The sequence below is a fragment of the Melopsittacus undulatus genome, chromosome 10 (genome assembly GCF_012275295.1).
Source record: "Melopsittacus undulatus isolate bMelUnd1 chromosome 10, bMelUnd1.mat.Z, whole genome shotgun sequence".
NCBI classification, from domain to species: Eukaryota; Metazoa; Chordata; class Aves; order Psittaciformes; family Psittaculidae; genus Melopsittacus; species Melopsittacus undulatus.
In genome coordinates, this window is record NC_047536.1 from 4,544,259 (window position 1) to 4,562,840 (window position 18,582).

Sequence of the window (18,582 nt, forward strand, 5' to 3'; positions counted from 1 at the left end):
AGCTGCGGCAGCGCTGGTCCCTCCGCTCCGGGCTGAGCCGCTCAGCCCTGGGAGCCGCTGGCCTCGGCTGCTCCCGGTGATGGCAGGGACGGGGACAACCGCTGGGCTCGCTCATGACTTCCCCTTTCCAACCGGTGGCTGCCGCCTGCGGGACGCGGCGATGGGAGAGGATGCTGAGCACCCGCGGTCACCCTAAGGACGGGCGGGGAATGCGGCGGGCGGAGGGGCAGCCCTCGGCTATGTGCTGCTTGGCCAGCGGCGTGCTCCTGCTGAGCCGCTGCGCTCTGCAGCTCCCGGCGCTCTGGTGGTACCTGTTCCTCTGCGCTGATGCCCAGGAGGTGGCCACGTTCACGGTGCAGTACCGGGTGTTCGAGGAGGTGCCGCCGGGGACCGTGATAGGGACCTTGGCCGAACACTTTGAGGGGGGTGAGAGCGGAGATGCAGCGGATGCCTTCCAGCTGATGGAGACCCCCGGGGGGTTCCCTCTGCTCGTGGGGAGCGGGGATGGGATGCTCAGCACGGCCGGGCGGGTGGACAGGGAGCTGCTGTGCCGGCACAGCGATCCCTGCTGGGTCTCGTTCGACGTCCTGGCCGCCCGGAACCTGGCGCTGGTCCATGTGGAGGTTCAAGTGCTGGACATCAATGACAACGAACCGCGGTTCCCCACGCCCCAGCTGGAGCTGGAGATGTCGGAGAGCGCATCCCTGCGGACGCGGATTCCTCTGGACCGAGCTCTGGATGCTGATGCTGGCCCCAACGCCCGCTGCTCATACACACTCTCCCCTAGCGAGCACTTTGCTCTGGAGGTTGTCTCCGGCTCCGATGGGACAAGGCATGCGGAGCTTGTTGTGGTCAAAGAGGTGGACCGGGAGCTGCACTCCTCCTTCGACCTCGTGCTGACAGCTGCTGATCATGGGGAGCCACCAAAATCAGGTACTGCTTTAATCAAAGTCATTGTCCTCGACTCCAATGACAACAGCCCCGTCTTTGCAGAGAGCTCTTTGATGGTCGAGGTTCGGGAGGATGCTCTGCCCGGGACCCTCCTTGTGACAGTCACAGCCACAGACCCCGACCAGGGTCCCAATGGGGAGATCGAGTACAGCCTGAGCAAGCACGCACCCCCGGAGGTGCTCAGCACCTTCAGCATCGATGCCCGCACTGGCAGCATCTTCCTGAGGCACCCACTGGACTATGAGGAAACCCAGGCCTATGAACTGGACGTGCAAGCCCGGGACTTGGGTGCCAACCCCATCCCAGCCCACTGCAAGGTCCTGGTCAAAGTCCTGGATGTCAATGACAACGCTCCTGATGTCCACGTCACCTGGGCTGCGCGGGTGCCTGTGCTCTCTGAAGCTCTGCCCAAGGACAGCTTCGTGGCTCTGGTGACAGCCAGTGACCCCGACTCGGGGAACAATGGGCAAGTGCAATGCTCCCTCAGTCAGGGGTACGAGCACTTCAGGCTGAAGAGGACCAACAGCCACAGCTATGTGCTGATGACCAACGCCACGCTGGACAGGGAGCTGCGTGCCGAGTACAACCTGACTCTGGTGGTGCGAGACCAGGGTGAGCTCTCCTTGGCCGTGCTGAAGCACCTCACTATCTGCATCAGCGACGTCAATGACAACGCTCCCTCCTTCGATAAGGCCACCTACGAGGCTGCTGTTGCTGAGAACAGTGAAGCACCCACCTTGTTGCTCACTGTCCGTGCCACAGATCCTGACCTGGGTATCAATGGGAAAATCACCTACAGCATCCCGGACTTCTCTGCCTCCAGTCTGGTCTCAATAGACCCCACCACTGGGGATGTTTTTGCTCTCCAGGCCTTTGATTATGAGCAGATGAGGAACCTGGAGTTCCTGGTGACGGCAGAGGATGGTGGTCACCCCAGGCTGGCGTCCAGCACCTCCATCAGGCTGGCTGTGCTCGACAGGAATGACAACGTGCCCATCATCACCTCACCAGCCCTGGTGGGAGGCACAGCCACGCTCTCCGTGCTGGTGAATGCAGACACAGGGTGCCTCTGGGTGGTCCCTGGCAATGGGAGCACCCAAGGGACTGCAGTGATGACCAATGCAACGCTGGTGTCGTGTGCTGGCCCTGCCTTCCTCTTCACCATCGTGGCCAAGGATGTGGACTCGGGCACCAATGGGGCTCTGCGGTATGAGCTGGTGGGGGGGGAAGATGTGGGGCTCTTCATCCTGGACCCCCTCTTGGGGCAGCTCTTCCTCAACAGCAGCAATGCCAGCAGCCTTGCGAGCAGCGAGCGGGTGCTGCTGGTGCGGGTGAGCGATGGGGGGGACGTTCCCCTGCACACCCTGGGCCGGATCCACTTGGTTTTCCGGAATCATGGAGCGTTCTCCATGATCTCAGGGCAGGATCCCGAGTGGTCGAGCCCACCTGTGGTGGTGGTGACCTGCATGGCTGCTCTCCTGGGGGGGGTCCTTCTCCTGTTGGTTCTGACCCTGTCCTTGCGTAAGAAGGAGAGGAAGGATGGCAATGCCTACAACTGCAGGGAGGCAGAGGACGCCCGCAGGCAGCAGCACCTCAAGAAGCCACACAGGCAGATCCAGAAGGCAGACATCCACCTCGTCCCACTGCTCCGTGGCCGGTCCCAGGATGCTGAGCCCCCCCAGCCCTGCCAGGAGGATCAGCCTGGCACAGCCTCACAGGCACCGGGGGCTCCCCTCCACCTCACCCCCACCCTGTACAGGACCCTGAGGAATCAGAGGGCCCCAAAAGACTTGGATGAGCAGCAGGAGAGCTTTGACCTTCCCATCCTGCAGCGCAGGCCCTGCCAGCCCCACAGGCAGAAGAACACGGTGAAGGAGGAGGCACCTCTGCACAGCAAGAGCTTGGTGAAGCCACTGCAGGGGCCTGTGGGAGAGCCCTCGCTGCCCCCCAGTGAGCCCATGGGTGCTGGGGCCCCTGGACAGCCCCAGCCCCACCAGCACATCCTCAGGAGCCTGGTCCGGCTGTCGCTGGTGGCACTGGCAGAGCAGAGCCCCAGTGGGGAGTTTGCAATGGAGTCACCCCCGGTGCAGGTAGGAGCTGCTCCTTGTGTTGATCCCCTCCACATCCCAAATCCTTCCTTGCCCAGGGCTGGGGCGGTGGGAACGTAGAACCCCAGAGTGGTTTGGGTTGGAAGGGACCCTAAGGCTCATCCAGCTCCAACCCCTGCCACAGGCAGGGACACCTTCCACTGGAGCAGCTGCTCCAAGCCCCTGTGTCCAACCTGGCCTTGAGCACTGCCAGGGATGGGGCATGGAACATGGAACCTGATGGTCTTTGGTTGGTCTCTTGTACCAGCAGTGGGGCTGGGCAGGTGAACGAGCACCCCACCATGGGCAGGGTCTCCCCACACCTCCCCTGGGTGCTGTGATGGGGAGAAGGGGACTCACTCACCCACCTCCCCAGGGCAGGGCAGGGATGGGATGGGCAGCATGGGGGGGACCAGGTGGGCTGCCCAGCCCCTTGTTTGTGCCTGTGTGGGGATGCAGAACCAGCTGCAGGAGGAGGAAACGCTATTAAAAGGCCGGGGGGGGATGTCCTGGCAGGAAGCAGCTTGAGCAGCCACCGCTGGGGCTCAACAGCCTTTTCCTGCCTTGCAGCAGATCTCCCAGCTGCTGTCCCTGCTGCACCAGGGCCAGTTCCAGCCCAGAACCAACCACCGCGGAAACAAGTACACAGCCAAGAGCGGCAGCAGGTAAGGCTGCGCTCAGCCCCATTCCTCTGCGTCTCTGCTGCCTCTGCTCCAGCCCTGCTGGTCCCAACAACCTCCCAGGGCACAGATACACAGGGCAAACCCTCACCCTGGGTTTGCTGACCAGTGGTCATCCTTCAGGGGATGAACGTGCTCCTCTGGTCCTGGCTCCTGTTGGCACCCAGGGCTGCTCTTTGCCTCCTTCCTGGGGCACCTTTGACAGCTCCTTCCTTACCTGAGCTCCTCCATGGCCACAACCTTGCTATGGGAGCACTGATGTGATCAAGCATGATGGAAAGGTGAACTCATGAGCACATCATGGAAGGCAGCACCATAAGGATGAGTTTTATTGTTGCTATGGGCACGTTCTTAGATATGCTGTTGCCTGTTGACAGGAATTCAGGGCATCTGTCTCAAAGCCAGGAGGTAATTGAGGGAGACACTGCCGATAGGGATGGGAATGACTGAGGTATCTCAGCTGTGTGCTGAAGATGCTCCCAAAGACAAACCATGGCTTTCCCATTAAATTATGCTGTTGACATCTCTGGGTGAATGCTCTTGAGCATGCCAGGGCTTCATCACTGACTTGCCATGTCCCCCTTGTCCCCCCACATGTCCAGCACGTGGGCAGACACAGCTTTTCCACCTCCATCTGCTGAGGTTGAAGGGGGATGAAGAGGGAGGAAGAGCTGCACTGAGCACTGGGGCTGCCGGGGCTGGGCTGTGATGCTCCTCACCTGGAGCCTGAATTCAGCTCCTATGAGCTCACAGGGAAGAGCCAGCAGCTCCCTGCGTGCTCAGGATATCCCTGCAGAAGGTTAAAACCCCCCTGGAACAAGACGTGAAGCACCCAGCACCCATGCAGGACCCAGCTCTCAGAGGGTCTGTTGCACTCCTGGCCCCAGTGCTTTTGTTCATGTGTTTGCCCATAACCCCAAACCAAACAGCCCCAGACTCGTTAACTGGTGGGCACCGGGATGATCATTCCTTCTATGGGAACGATGCGCGGGGAGGACACCCTCACCCCCCCCTCTGGGCGGCTTCACGGGGGATAGAGACAACCACGTTAAAGGAACCCCTGGGGCGGTGCTGGGGCTGTGACCTGGGCCGTGTCCCTGCAGGGCCGCGGGGCTGGACGCTGACTGCGGGAGCACCAAGGACAGCGGGCACGGAGAGAGCGAGGCCGAGGACCGAGACTCGGAGAGCGGCTTCGAGCTCTCGGTGCAGCAGATGGTGGGAGAGGAGCTGGAGACGCTGCTGGAGCCGCAGGCGGGTGAGGAGGGGATGGGGGTGCTCGGGAGCAAACCGGTACCGGGTGGGAGGTGGAACCGGCTGCAGTGAGCGGGGGGCAGCGCAGGGGCTTAGGACACGTGTGGGGTCAGGCGGAGAACACTGGGGCTGTGCAGCCTGGAGAGGAGGAGGCTGCGTAGAGACCTCAGAGCAGCTCCAGTGTCTGAAGGGGGCCTACAGGGATGGGGAGGGACTGTTCATTAGGGCCTGTAGGGACAGGCCAAGGGGAATGGCTTTAACCTGCCAGAACAGGGGAGACTGAGATGAGCTCTGAGGCAGAAGCTCTTCCCTGTGAGGGTGCTGAGGCGCTGGCACAGGGTGCCCAGAGAAGCTGTGGCTGCCCCATCCCTGGCAGTGCTCAAGGCCAGGTTGGACACAGGGGCTTGGAGCAGCTGCTCCAGTGGAAGTTGTCCCTGCCTGTGGCAGGGGTTGGAACTGGATGAGCTTTAAGGTCCCTTCCAACCCAAACCAGTCTGAGATTCTATGGATCATCTTATGCTTTTGGTATCAGGTAATTTACAGCAAAGGCACTTGCTGAGCTTCACCTTGGGTTTCATGAGTTTAATCCTTCTTGATAGATCTTTCCTCCTGTGCATGTATCATGAATAGGGATGTTGGGAATGGACTCTTCGTTAGGGACTGTAGTGACAGGACAAGGGGTAACGGGTTAAAACTTAAACAGAGGAAGTTTAGATTGGATATAAGGAAGAAATTCTTTACTGTGTGGGTGGTGAGGCACTGGAATGGGTTGTACAGGGAGGTTGTGAATGCTCCATCCCTGTTGGTGTTTAAGCCCCAGTTGGATGAAGCCTTGGGTGACATGGTTTAGTGTGAGGTGTCCCTGACATGGTTGGAACTGGATGATCTTAAGGTCCTTTCCAACCCTGACTATTCTATGATTCTATCAGCTCCTTTCCAGCTGATTCGTGAGACTGACCTCTGTTGCAAGGGGATGAAGTGCAGCTTATGCACCATGTGAACTGCTTCCCACACTCACCTGAGCCCCTTTGTTTCATGGTCTGCTGGTCCATGCAGAGTGAGAAAGGTGAAGCTGCCCTTGTCAAGCCCCTCAAGCTGTTACATGCCCTCTGAGCCCATCAGGCTCCTGTTTCCGTCCAGGCTTGCCTCCTGTGAGTGGCCTGTTACTAATTGTAGTGTACCTTCATTGAAATGCAGTGGCCAGAACTGAGCACAGTGTTCAGGATACATCTACACCGGTGGTATAAGGAGGTCTTCTTGTTTCTTCTTCAGTCCTGTCTTGCTTGAGCCCCATGTTGTTACCAACCTGTTCATGGTAACTCCCAAATCCCTCTTCTGCATGGTGGGAGAGTCATATGTTGTGCTGTTCCCCATGGCAATAATCCAATAGTTGGTGACATAGAAACTCACCAGCCACTTTTTGCTATGGCACTCAGTACTATTAGGTCCTTCAGTAGCCCTCTGCTTTTATGACGCTGGGTGTTCTAGTGGCATTGAGTGTTTTAGTGGCCTCAACACCAACGCCATCCACTTCTCCACATCATTTATCACTGTGTTGAATGGATACCCTGGGACTCTCCTAATGACCTCCCTTTGAGGGAAAGATTTATTCCTACCCTTGCTTCGAACACGTATTAGTCTGTAACAGAAGCTGTTAATGCAGAGGCAGCTCAGGCCCCTGTGAGCTTGGCTGGTGCAAGCTCAGGTGTCCTCTGTCAACCAGGACTCTTCATCCACCTCTTCCAAAGGTGCCAACAAACCTACAACTTCCCCACCTTGCAAATGTCACTTCAGCTCTCTGCCGAGTGTTGCACGTAACGATTGCTGTGATTCTGCCTGCACCACATTCACCTTCATGCGCTTAAAAAGCTCCTGTCACAGTTTCTACCTTCCCTCCCTCTGATCCCGTATTCATCTGAAGCAGTAGTTAACCAACAGCAGCTAATAAAGCAAGCAATTTCATATCTGAGTTCCTCTGGCACTCGGGGTGAATCCCATCTGGGCCTGACATTTTCTACATGTTCCTTTTATTGATTTGTTCTAAAAATCTCTTCCACTGGCATTTCAATTTGAAGGAGTTGGGCTGACTCATGTCCTGTAGCAGGGATTTCATTGTGCAGCCTCTGTGCTCCTCCACAGCAAGAGGAGCTCATTGAGCTTTGCTGCTGTGTCTGTTTTGATGCCAGAGCTGAGCATTTTCTGTGCTCCTGTGTAGGAGAACCACACTGCTGCTCTCTGTTTGCCTTCTGCTCTTTTATTCTAACAAGGAGCAAACGAAGGACTGGCTGGGTCAAATAAGAGCTATCAGCTTCCTTGGATTTAAAGGTCCTGCAGGCAAAAGCAGGGAGCAAACAAAACAGCTGCCCTGCTCCATCCCCACCATGGGTGCATTGACGTGCACCAGTCCCACTGGAGGGACCGGTGGATCTGCTCAGCAGATCTGTACGGATCCAGTCCTGCCCAGACAGGTAGCATCCTACCAAATCTGTGCTCCAGGGAGGCATATCCATGAGGTGGCATCTCCCATGCTTTTGGATTTGATAGCAAAAGAACCTGTTTGCCAAATGACTGTAATTTCACTGACCACCAGTGCTGAGGATGTGCCCTGTGGCTTCCTGCCCGTGCAGTAGTGTTGGACATGACAGAAGCCCTGGGTCAGTGGTGAAGAACCTTAACCATGAGCCCAGATGTTCCCAAAAAGGCAACAGAACAGATGACGGAGCTGCTGGATTCCTTCCTCCTCTCCCAAACATAAACAGAGAAGTGGACTTGCATCCTGAGAGAGGGAGGAAGGAAGCATTGCTTGTGCTCTGGAGAACAGCTGGCTGAGGCTGTCTGGGTCTTTGTGCTACTCTCAATGGGGGGAACTGCATGAGCCATCTGTCCCAGCCAGCTCTTGGCTTGTTTATGCTACAAAGCATCGTGCTGTGGGGTGAACTCTCAGCACTCGGTACCATCTATTACCACCTATCCCCTACCAGTGAAACAGTGTTCACAGCAGCAGATGAGAGAGGGAACTTTATTGATTATAAAAACAACCCCTGCTCACAAAACACCATTAAAGTAAGGCAGTAAAGTTACTGGTGTTAACATACCTAATGACAAGGTTTCATGGTCACAGGCCTGTGAGTCCTGACTCTTCCCGCAGTGAGCAGTCTACTGCTGTGCCCTGCACCTAAATATTGTGGGAACTCAGTGGCTTCTTGAGGCTGAGAGAACTGAGGATATTTTAGAGGAAAACCATTGGAATTCAGCTTGGGAGATCTATGGAACAGTCACTGTGACTGAAAGAAAACAGTCAGATTGCAGAGAGAAATCCTGGAGTTAAGCAACACAAAAGAATTGTGGGGCTTCAGCTGAAACACAGTGTAAGCAATGCATCTCTCCTTCCTGGGTCTGAATCCCAGCTCTCACCCCCATCCTGCCCCAGGACACACTGGTTTTTCAGAGAAAAAAGACTAATGACTTAGTTGGCTGAGGAAGGAGACTTGTCTCAGTGATTGAGTAGACCCAGACTGAGGACCACATGTTCCAGGCTGTGGAGGGTATTGATTACCTTCTGGAAGCAGCATGATAAGTGCATCAGGATGGGGCCCCTTGTTTCAGAGGTCACTTTGTAAGTCAGAGCCACGTAATTATTATCATGACACCATCTCATTGGACTGCTGTGCTTTGTGAACAGACACCAATGCCTTGTTTTACTGCTCTCTGTCTCACAAGCCTGGAGGTCACTTCAAACCTCCCAGGGGTTCCAGGTTACACGTTGGAAATGCAGCAGTGTGGGGCTGGAAGGCAGCATCTGTGCACTGTGTCACGGAGTCTTGTTTACCAACTGCAAAGCTCTATCTTAAAAACAAGAACCCCCATTTCCTTCCCTGCTGTCTGATGAGGAAGCTATTCCAGGCTCACCCTACTATGGGGTCCTTCCTTAAATTTCCCAGTATATGTTTATTAATGGACAGTAATAATCACTTCTTCTTTTGCCAACACTATTTTAAGCATAGAGATTTCCTTTGTTGGTGCTTAACTCCTCAAAATACTGATAGGTTGCAGTCAGGTCCCTGGTGAGCTTCTGCTTCCTTAGGCTAAGCAACCCCTACCTTCTTGTGGTCTCAATCACGTAAGCCTGGGCTCATTCCTCTTTTAATCTCAGCACTTTCCTCTGTGCTTCCACCATTGCAGATCCTCCTTCCTAAGGGTGCATAATCAGATTTCTATGTAATACTCCTAACCAGGTCTTGCCAGACCTACTAACAATACCATGGCTGTGTCTTCATGCCAACAGGGAATACCTTGACCAATATACTACAATTCTGGGGCAGAATCACATTACTGGTATGCTAATGAGCCTGCAGCTGCCACCCACGCCAGCTCCCACTGCTCCTCATCTGTTTCCAATTGATGAACAACTACTTTATAGCTCAGTTTTCTGTTCCTAGTCTTCAACCATCCAGCTGTGCATTTTATAATCCAGATTTTCATTCTACTTGTGCTACTGTTTTCACAATAACCCGTTTCTTTTCGGTCTCAGCATGCTTGCTTAGCAGTGAATTCCCACCCTAGAGAAGTCCACAACTGACCTTCTCCCTGGCCAACACCTCCCCCTTGAAAGCTTTCCATTGCTGTCTCCCCTTTAGCCAGTCCTAACCCTCATTCTGCTAACCATTTAGTGAAGTGTCACTTAAGGCTGCAACAAATGAGGAAGCAAAGTAATCCTAATGGTTATTATATTTAAAAAACAAAACAAAAATCCAGTAGATAGAAACCAACTCTGGTTGGTTTGGGTTTTTTTAGCTGCTGGTTTGAACGATGCTGCTGGTAGCTTATCTCTAGACCTGTTCACAATCAGTCTTCCCACAGCTGATTTCAGGAAGTCTCCTTATTTTGCATTATTATTCCCACCCCTTTTTCCCATGGTCTCCTCTAGTCTACGTCTCACCAGCAGTTCTTGTTCTCACTCCCTGCAGAGCTGGCCCTCAAGAGGCTGACGGCTGCTGACCCAGCATGGGTGGCTCGGCTCTCCTTGCCACTCACCAGCAGTTACAAGGACAACGTCTTCTCCCCTGACTCTCTGCATTCACCTCAGGATGAGGAAGCTGCAAGGCAGGAGAAACCAAGGACCTTTGAGACCTTTGGCAAAGGTGCTGGTGCTGACTCGAATGCTGCTGGGACAAGGCTGGCCAGCACCTTCCTTTCAGAAATGAGCACCCTCTTTGAAATGATTTTGTCCCAGAAGGTCCAAGTCCACAATGAAACAGGCTCGGGGCTTCTGCGGCAGCTGTCGGCACGTGGGAAGAGCCTTGGACTGGAAGATGATGCTCCTGTTCTGTAGGCAGCTTGGTGGCTGTGATAAGGAGATAAAGAGTCAGACTTCTTTCTGCACCTGGGGTGCCCATGTGGGCTTTGACCGTGTCACTGTATTATCTGTGTCTACACTGATCACAACAGGCTTATTTCTTCCTTTGCTTCATCCCATCTAATTTCTCTACAACTGATTTCACCTTGTTTAGTTCCCTTCTACCTGCCCATTCTGGCATTTCCAGCTTTCCTCCTCTGTCATCCTCATCTTACACCTTACTTACCATCACATTCAAGTCACACAACAGCAGGAAGGCCCTTTCCTTCCAGGGCAGGCTGACTGAGGGGATATGCTTGTTAGTTTAACTGCAAGCACAACCCAGTCAGCTACATCCATGTGATCACAGACTGTGCACCATGGACAATGAAATATTGCAGTCCTGGACTCTGCAGCATGTTGCAGAGTTGGGCTCCAGGATCTCAGCTCTTATTTAAATAAAACTGTTGGTTTTTAAACACTACCATCTCTAGAGCAAGATGCAATGTATCTGACATGATGATGTATTTGTAGAAAGGCTGCAATGTCATCTCAGAAAGAGGAGATCTGCCTCTTGTCTCCCACTGATGTTTTCAGCTTTTGTGGTTCTACAAGTGTGAACTTGGCATTCTGTAAAATGCCCCAAAATCAGCACTGGCATCTCTCCTATGGCTGCACAAGGTGCCTACAGCTTCTTTCTCCATGCTCTCTTTTGAGGCCATTGGATTCTGGAGCAAAGTCCTTGCCCAGAAGCAGACAACAGAGAGCTGGAGTCTGCCAAAGGTAACCTGGGAAAACAGAAGCATGAAAACTGTGTTTTGGAATAGTCAAGTCACAAGTTTCAACCATACTACAGGTTTTCACTTTGATCTGTGTGTACATGAGTTATAAGACAGTTTTAGGCTAATAGAATGCATAGGAAAACTAAGGTACAGGTATTAGTAACAACAGAAGGAGCATGCAGGTCTTGTTAACCATAGGGATTTGTACTTGCAGAGGTTGGAAAGACAACATAAGCATCTGGAGTGCATCTGCAGGCTTACACAGCAGTGCATGATGGCAGGTAAGTGCTTCTGGATCATGTACACATGGCACTCTCTTCTGTACCACAGTCTGGGGTGTACTGGCAATGCAGCTGTACAAGTGAGAAGAGAGTCAAGCTACAAGGAGGGTAAGCCATGGCAGCAGCACACAACAGCATTGCTTGCAGAGTGACTACAAAAGGGAGGCTGAGAAGAGCTTTCCTCCACCACAGTGCAGGGCCAGCAGTGCTTTATACACACTGCTTGCTTACTTCACCAGCTCTACATTGAAAATACTGCCGTGGCTTCTCCACAGATGCTGCAGTTCACAACACAGGTTTATCCAAAACTAATCTGCTCGTGGTAGGGCTGCTACCTCAGGTGTCTTTGGGTGGTCTTTTTGGCTTTTGTTTTACTGTTAAATTTAAAAAGAATAGGAAGTACAACCCAACAGATGTGATCCTGGAGCATCTCAAGTGTCCTACCTGTGTTTCTTTCCATGCAGCTAGAGGTGACAGTCCCCTTCTTTTAGTGTGGACACACATGAGCCATAGCAGCAGACAACCATGCAGATAATTTAAAGAAGAGGAAATGGGAAAGTTATCCTTTCCTGTTGCTCTTGGGACCACATGACAAAAGCAACAGAGTAAGATTTCCCCAGGTAGACTCTTTTAATATCCCAAATACCCACTGTTGTATTTAGAGACTCCAAAGTGATTTACAGATCACCTCATCTTTGGCAATAAACTACACTGATGGGTTTGCCCCAGCCTGCTTAGGCTGCTGCACTGCTAACAGAAGTACCTTGCTGTTCTGCTTCACAAACAAAACAGACTCTTGCACCAAAACACTGACAGTGAGCCAAATTCTAACTGAGATGCAGCTGTGCAAACCACAAGGGAGGCAGATCTGTGACTGTGAGGAGCTGGAGCCCTGTGGGATTCCTCTGCATCTTGGGAACACACACTGAGGACAAACACACCGCACAACCTCACATCTTCCTCTGGAAATTTACTTTGATGTGCCTATTAAAGGACAATCTTTACACAAAAATACACTATAACAAGCAGGCTAAAAAGGAGACAAATTCCTCTCTCTCGGTTCAATTTCCTGATTCTGCAAACTATTTTCAACCCCCTACACAACCCTTACCCTGTCCTGACCAATGCGTAAGCATGCTGTGGATTATCACAGAATAGGAAATCCACCCGAGGAATTTCCTGCTAATTGTATCCTGCTTGATAAAGGAAATGGTCTAAGAAAGTTTGGTCTGAGCAGAAAGAGAGACCAGACCAGAAGAACAATCAGATGTGTTGAGCTCTGGCTGTGCCCCTCCCTTTGCTGAATGGAGACCACAGCAAGTTCAGGATGGGGCCATTGCCTTTGTTTTTCACAGCCTGATCTACACAAAGCACCAGAGCACCGTGGTTACAGGAAGCCAGATAGTTTGTACAGATGCCCTTGAACCAGTTTAAACTGGTGTGGACAAATGTCTTTTTCCGGATTCAGCTGCCCCAGTGGAAGGAATTATCATACCAGCTGCTTGCCACTGTGTGCCTGACAGTGGTGGCTGCCCACTGGGAGCATCCCTTATCCACTCCAGTGAAAATGAGCTGGCGTGCTTAGCAAACACACACTATATAAATTCTGAAGCAAACTTTGCTTGTTGTGACTCAAAGAGGTGTACCCATGGGAACAGCTCACTGCCAGAGCTGAAGGAATAAGAACTGGGGACCAAAGGACACTGAAAACAGTGCAGGATGGCTGAGGACAGCCAGTACGCTCACCAGTACAGGTGGATCCATAAGCCATATCCCACAAAATCCTGTGCCCTAATAATAATTCACTCTTGCTTGCACAGGTCTGAAAGCAAATTAAACTGCCACAATGGCAATATAGAGAGAATCCCAGACTATGGGAATAGCTAGCCTTGAAGTGAGATCAAATTGCCTCTGAGGGTGCAGGCCAGGCCCATCACAAAGTTAGCTGCCAGCAACACCATATGGTGGTTTGTAAACCTCACTGGGGGACTATGTGCAATATTCACAGGGCTACTGGAATGACAGCCCTAGACTGCATCACTGTGGGATGGTGGAGCTCTATACAGAAGTGTAAGTGCATAAAAATCTCCTTGTATTGGAAGGTAGAGAGACAACATCGCAGAGTAAGAATATCACAAGGTTTGTTCTCAAAACCCTGTTATTTAAAATTGCCTCCTGTTCCATTAACAGCCTTCACTTTCCACTCACTGCTAGCCTGCTTCCAGCTCCACAGACTAAGAAGGGTTGCCTCCCCTTCTGCCTGCTCATTTCACTTACCTACTGCACTAGTAACAGCAGTGGTTGGGCTCCAAGCACTGCAATTCCAGTGGCCTTGCCCTGTTTCCGAGGGCACGGCTCCATCCTGTACCACTGAGCATCATCATGTGGAGTCCGTCTGCGCTCCACGAGTGGGGCAGGGTTAGGGCAGATTGTCTTGGCTGGGTGGTGTAGTGGCCTACATGCATAGGCTCAACAGCCCAGAAACTGGGGCTAGAGGAAGAGGCTCTCATTCCAGAAGGGAACGGATGCTTTGTTTGCACATCTGAAAGTACATTAAACCGAGATATTAATGACACATTAATGTCTATGGGAATGGTTTCTCTATAGAAACATAGAATATCAGGTTGGGAACTCAAGGATCACCTAGTCCAACTCTTCTAGGCAAAGCATTACCTAGACTAGATGTCCCAGCATGCTGCACTTCAGCTCAACTTGGAAATAGCTGGTAAGAAGAAGAATGAACTGAAATTGTTCCCTTCCCTTCAGCAGAGGACTCCTTTTTGCCATGGTTCTCTGCCACCCTTCCTCTGGCAGTACAGGCCCCACTTTTACGGGTCATGTTCCCATGCAGTCCCACACACCCTTGTCCCCTGCTGCCCATGGTACCTTCCACCTCCTCTTGTAACACTCGAAGTCTCTCCTGAGCGCTCCTGTTCCCTGCAGCAGCTGACTGCTGGTAGTGTCTCATTGCTTCCGCCAGGTTCTGCTGCACTCCAAGGCCCTTCTCATAGCAAACACCCACATGGTATCTGCTTTGGGCATCCTAGCCACAGAGATAGCACAGCAATCAGCCCCACACGATGGAGAAGTGATGACAGCACATGAAAAGAGAACAGAAAATCTTTAGACCTACTTTAAAGTTTACTCCTTTATCCCTCAGACCATACCTTCAGTAACTTAGTCCCTTCTCTGAGCACACAGTGAAGCAGAATTTCTTACTAGCTCTCTTGGACACCACTCCTTCCTATCCCTTTCCAATGGTATTCACTGATTTCCCTTCCACATCCAGGTCTGTGTCATGGGAACAAAGGAACAGCTGCCTCTGCAGAGCATCCCGATTGTCTCAGGGATCAGAGCTAAGGGGACATGGGCAGCCTTGACTGCACCCACATCCTGATCACACCCAAACTCTGAGCACACCCTGCGGACTGCCCAACTACAGTTCACACTGAAGACTTGTACAAACATAACAAATGCCACAGAGGTACTTGCTGCCAAGGGTTGAAAGATTCCCCTTGGCAGCAACAGGTCATCAGTGCACAATAGTGCATTACTGTGTTGCTCAGCCTCACTTGATTATATTCCAGAAGAAATCTCAAGCAGCAGAAATGAAGTCAAGTAAATAAGTGCTAGAGAAAAAGCACCTAAAACTACTGAAGACATATAACTGCTGAGAAGGAACGAGAAAGTAGAGGATGTCACTGCAAGTGTGTCAGTGAAGCCAAACCCAAACCTGTGATATGCTTACATGTTGGCTGTGCACTTTATCTTTGAGACCCAGTGGGAGAAAAAGGATCTCAGCATGAAAGTAAGATGATGGTCTTGAAGACACTGAAAAGGCAGCATGGGCTAGTGGTCACACAGACCCTTTCCAGCAAAAAGCCAGCAATAGAACTTGAAGTGTGTGACTGCCAGAAACATGATCTAAGCAAGGCTTTGCAAATAAAGAAGGAAAAAAAAGCAAGTAGCAAGTTTTAATAAAGCCATGAGAAATGAACATATTGCAAGTGTTGCTGTCTGAGATGGAGCTCGTAGAGGCAAGCGGAGAACTCAGTGAGTGGGTGCTTTGCAAAATGTTGCAAGTCTCAGCTTATGACAGCCATAAACTTCTCCAGAGATGAGATAAACACGTTGAAGGATTGGCACTTCAGATGTGACAAGAGACAGGGTGAAATAAGAAGCATTCCAGTAGCCGTCTCTCAGATGACGAACACCTCTAAGAAGAGACCACAAGGAGAAGAGATCCCCAGATTAGCATGGCATAAGTGACTGTGATATCCTTTGACATGTGAAGGTCAGACTCAGTTCTACAACCCTTTTCAATATGTTTTTCTATATTCTGTGGTTGCACACATAGAATAAGGGAGGATAAAAAGTGGTAAGCAAAGTAGAACGCAGCTCTCTGAAGCGCTGTTGTGTTTGGAAGAACACTTGTCAGAGCTCTCAGCTCTGAGAACAACAACCTGAAAGAGAAACACTGAACCCACGACTTCTTGTGCTTGTTTTCCCTTTCTGGAGTCGTAGCTGAATGGTGCTGTCCTCGCTTCACCCATATCCAGTGTTTTTTTACCCAACTAAACATAAACTCCTGATCCAGGGTAACAGGAAAAGAACTATGCTCCCAGCAGAACATGTTGGGGGGCTGATGCACAAGCCTGTCACCAAAGATGAGGCTGTGGTACATCCACAGCCAGCATCCATTGGGAAGCAGAAACAGGGAAAGATGACTGGGTTCTGAGAACCACCATGGCTGTGACCAAAACACTGACCTACCGAGGGGTACCCCTGGGACCTGCAGTTACCTGCTAGATTGCTGTTTTCTTACAAGGCCTTCAGTAAATGACACTTATATTGAGCAGCATCCACATCTGAGGTCAGCCTGGAAGAAAGGAGTCAATGATGCAGATTATGAGAGGTCTTTAGCAGATCTGGAATTAAATCTTGTTATCATGGTATCTGAGCTGCTGTGGCTCATCAGGCCTAGTGCATTCTGAAAAGTGGGTGAAAACTGATGTGGCAAAGTTTGCAAGTGAGGTAATGTCACTCAGAGTGCTCAAACTTACTGTCAAGAATTAATCAGAGAAGATCTCACAAGATGTAAGAGTGGACAACACAATCACAGAGGAAAACTTGCTGTTGACAAATGCCAAATAGTGCTTATAGAAAGAAATTTGTGAGTCACTGTGACAGTTCCCTGAAACCACCAAATCACTGCTCAGTGGCAGGCAAAAGGGCCAATAATATTAGCGATCATCAGAAGGCTATGCAGGACAAAGCAGAGGATCTCATTATGTCAGATCCCTGCCATTCCTCCATTCTGAGTCCAGCTTTAGTCCAAGCATCTTAAAATGGTCAAAGAAGACCAAATTAAACATAGACTGACAAGCACAATGAAACAGCTTAACTACACGAAGAGACAAACTAAGCTAGCACTCTGCAGCCTGCAAAAGAAATGACTTTGAGAAAACATACTAAAGGGTGACAGAACCACAAGTATTAGCCAGAAGAAAGAATAGCTATTCATTATTTTCCATTGCACAAAAGCTGTGGGAACTGAAGTTAAAATGACCAATTCTTCAGAAAAACCTAGCTATTACAATGCAGTGCAAGCTGAAAACGAGTGAACAATGTTGCCGTGCTGTAAAGAAACAGAACTATGGGATGCAGAAACCTGGCTGCAAGATGTGGGATGTCATTCTGCTGCTCCCCTAAGTGCTGGTGCGGGTTCAGGAGCAGGATTATGTCAAAACTGTGCCACTGCCCATCAAAAAAATGAGCCACGAGGGGAAACTGCAAGCAGGAAAATGATCTGGGATCTCGACAACACGAGGCGTGAAGAGAAACTGCAGCAATGAGGGAAGGCTGAATGGAGACTCAAGTATGTTAAAGGTTCCTGCAAAGAAACAGCACTAGTCTTTTCATTCTCTCTGCAGAAGGCAAGAAATAATGGGCCAATTTTGAAGCAGATTTGAGAAAGACACAGCAAAGTTCTCAAAATGATACAGTAGTGCAAGAATTTGACTGAAGAGGGTGTAGATGCTCCATAACGGGAAACCTGCAAAATTATGCTGGATGAACACAAGCACTGGTGCTATAAGAACTACTCCAACCCAGTAAGGCTGTTCCTAAATTCGTATTTTGTAGGGTCTGTGCCCCAGGGCCTCCTTCCTCTCTAAGATGCACCACACTGTCTTTTCAGACTGTGGGGTAAGATCTTGTCACTTGCTCCCATTTCCAAGAAGCCCTGAAATCTGCCATCTGTAATCCGTGGTGATCCTAAACTGACAACAATCATAGCTTGTAGAGGGATTACTTACACCGTTCTTTGCTGCCAGCAGCAGGTACTTCAGACCTCTCTTTTCCTTAGGTTGCAGCCCCCTCATGTAGAATACTCCGAGATAAGCCTGTGCCTGCAACAAAGCCACATGGTAGAAATCAGCCAGGATTTCCCCCTGCATTTTCTTTTACTGATTTTGCAAGTTGCTCAAATGCTGGGTTACTGTGGCAAGATGAGGGTGCCAAGTATCCTGCTTGCTGCAGAGCCTGGGGAGAGAAAAAGGGACTGTCCTAGAAAGAATCAGTTTGACATAGTCAACACAAAAAATCACACTGGATCTATAGAACTGCAGTACAGGTGCAGTTAACATCACCTTAAGACCCAGAATCTAATTTCAAACTGTACTGTGGAAGTCAGAGCCAGAGAACAGCTCCTACTCGTGAGCTGTCCGTAAGAGACAGCAGATGCACTTCCTGGAACAGTGTGCTACATGAGGTACAGTCACTGCCAGAACGACTGGCGTTCGCCACACAAGATGGCACATGCCTAAATGCATCTCCTAAAGAGTGGGAAAGGAGGGCAGGCATATCCATGCAGATGAATCATCTTGACAAGTCACAGATACAAAATGAGGATCTGTTCTTATTTAAAGCATCTCATGGAAGTTCCTCCACCCAAGCAACCTGTATTCTCGGAACTGAGAGGAGGTGAAACACAGAGCTACATCTGCAACTGTAGGTCAGTCTTCCTAAGGCAGTTGTATGATCTGGGTGTTTGATCTAAGAGCCCCATTAAAAAGCTCAACAGCAAAACAGACAACCAACACAGCTGACACAGTGGGTACCCAGCTGCCCCCCATGTGTAGGTAGGGCTGTCTTCCATACTCTAAGTGTAAATATATTGGAAGGATTTTGCTTCCACTCCCACAGATGCTGCTT

The 18,582-nt window shown here is 50.9% G+C and overlaps 2 protein-coding genes across 4 annotated transcripts in view; one reads left to right on the forward strand and one right to left on the reverse strand.

Moving 5' to 3' along the window:
- PCDH12 (protocadherin 12) lies at positions 1-10,745 on the forward strand. Of its 2 annotated transcripts, none has more exons than XM_031044756.2 (4): positions 1-3,041; positions 3,609-3,703; positions 4,822-4,973; positions 9,937-10,745. In XM_031044756.2, exons 1-4 carry the CDS (start codon positions 114-116, stop codon positions 10,299-10,301), a joined length of 3,540 nt encoding a protein of 1,179 aa, XP_030900616.2. In that variant the 5' UTR covers positions 1-113; the 3' UTR covers positions 10,302-10,745. The 2 variants fall into 2 exon arrangements, with proteins under 2 accessions (XP_030900616.2, XP_030900617.2); XM_031044757.2 differs by having other exon boundaries at positions 3,612-3,703.
- The window catches only part of DELE1 (DAP3 binding cell death enhancer 1), a 20,402-nt gene continuing 11,499 nt past the window's right edge, over positions 9,680-18,582 (reverse strand). For both annotated transcript variants that reach the window (XM_034066701.1, XM_034066700.1), the window contains exons 9-12: positions 17,685-17,777; positions 14,254-14,410; positions 13,645-13,909; positions 9,680-10,313 (exon numbers count right to left, since the gene is read on the reverse strand). In XM_034066701.1, the coding sequence (XP_033922592.1) occupies positions 13,653-13,909; positions 14,254-14,410; positions 17,685-17,777 (507 nt within the window). In that variant the 3' untranslated portion in view covers positions 9,680-10,313; positions 13,645-13,652. The remainder of the gene's footprint in view (positions 10,314-13,644; positions 13,910-14,253; positions 14,411-17,684; positions 17,778-18,582) is intronic.

Excerpts from the sequence above, each read along its gene's own strand:
- PCDH12 (XM_031044756.2), top strand. The coding sequence starts at position 114 with ATGACTTCCCCTTTCCAACCGGTGGCTGCCGCCTGCGGGACGCGGCGA. Across the intron at positions 3,042-3,608 it reads TGGAGTCACCCCCGGTGCAG|CAGATCTCCCAGCTGCTGTC; the intron begins GTAGGAGCTGCT and ends CCTGCCTTGCAG. Across the intron at positions 3,704-4,821 it reads ACAGCCAAGAGCGGCAGCAG|GGCCGCGGGGCTGGACGCTG; the intron begins GTAAGGCTGCGC and ends GTGTCCCTGCAG.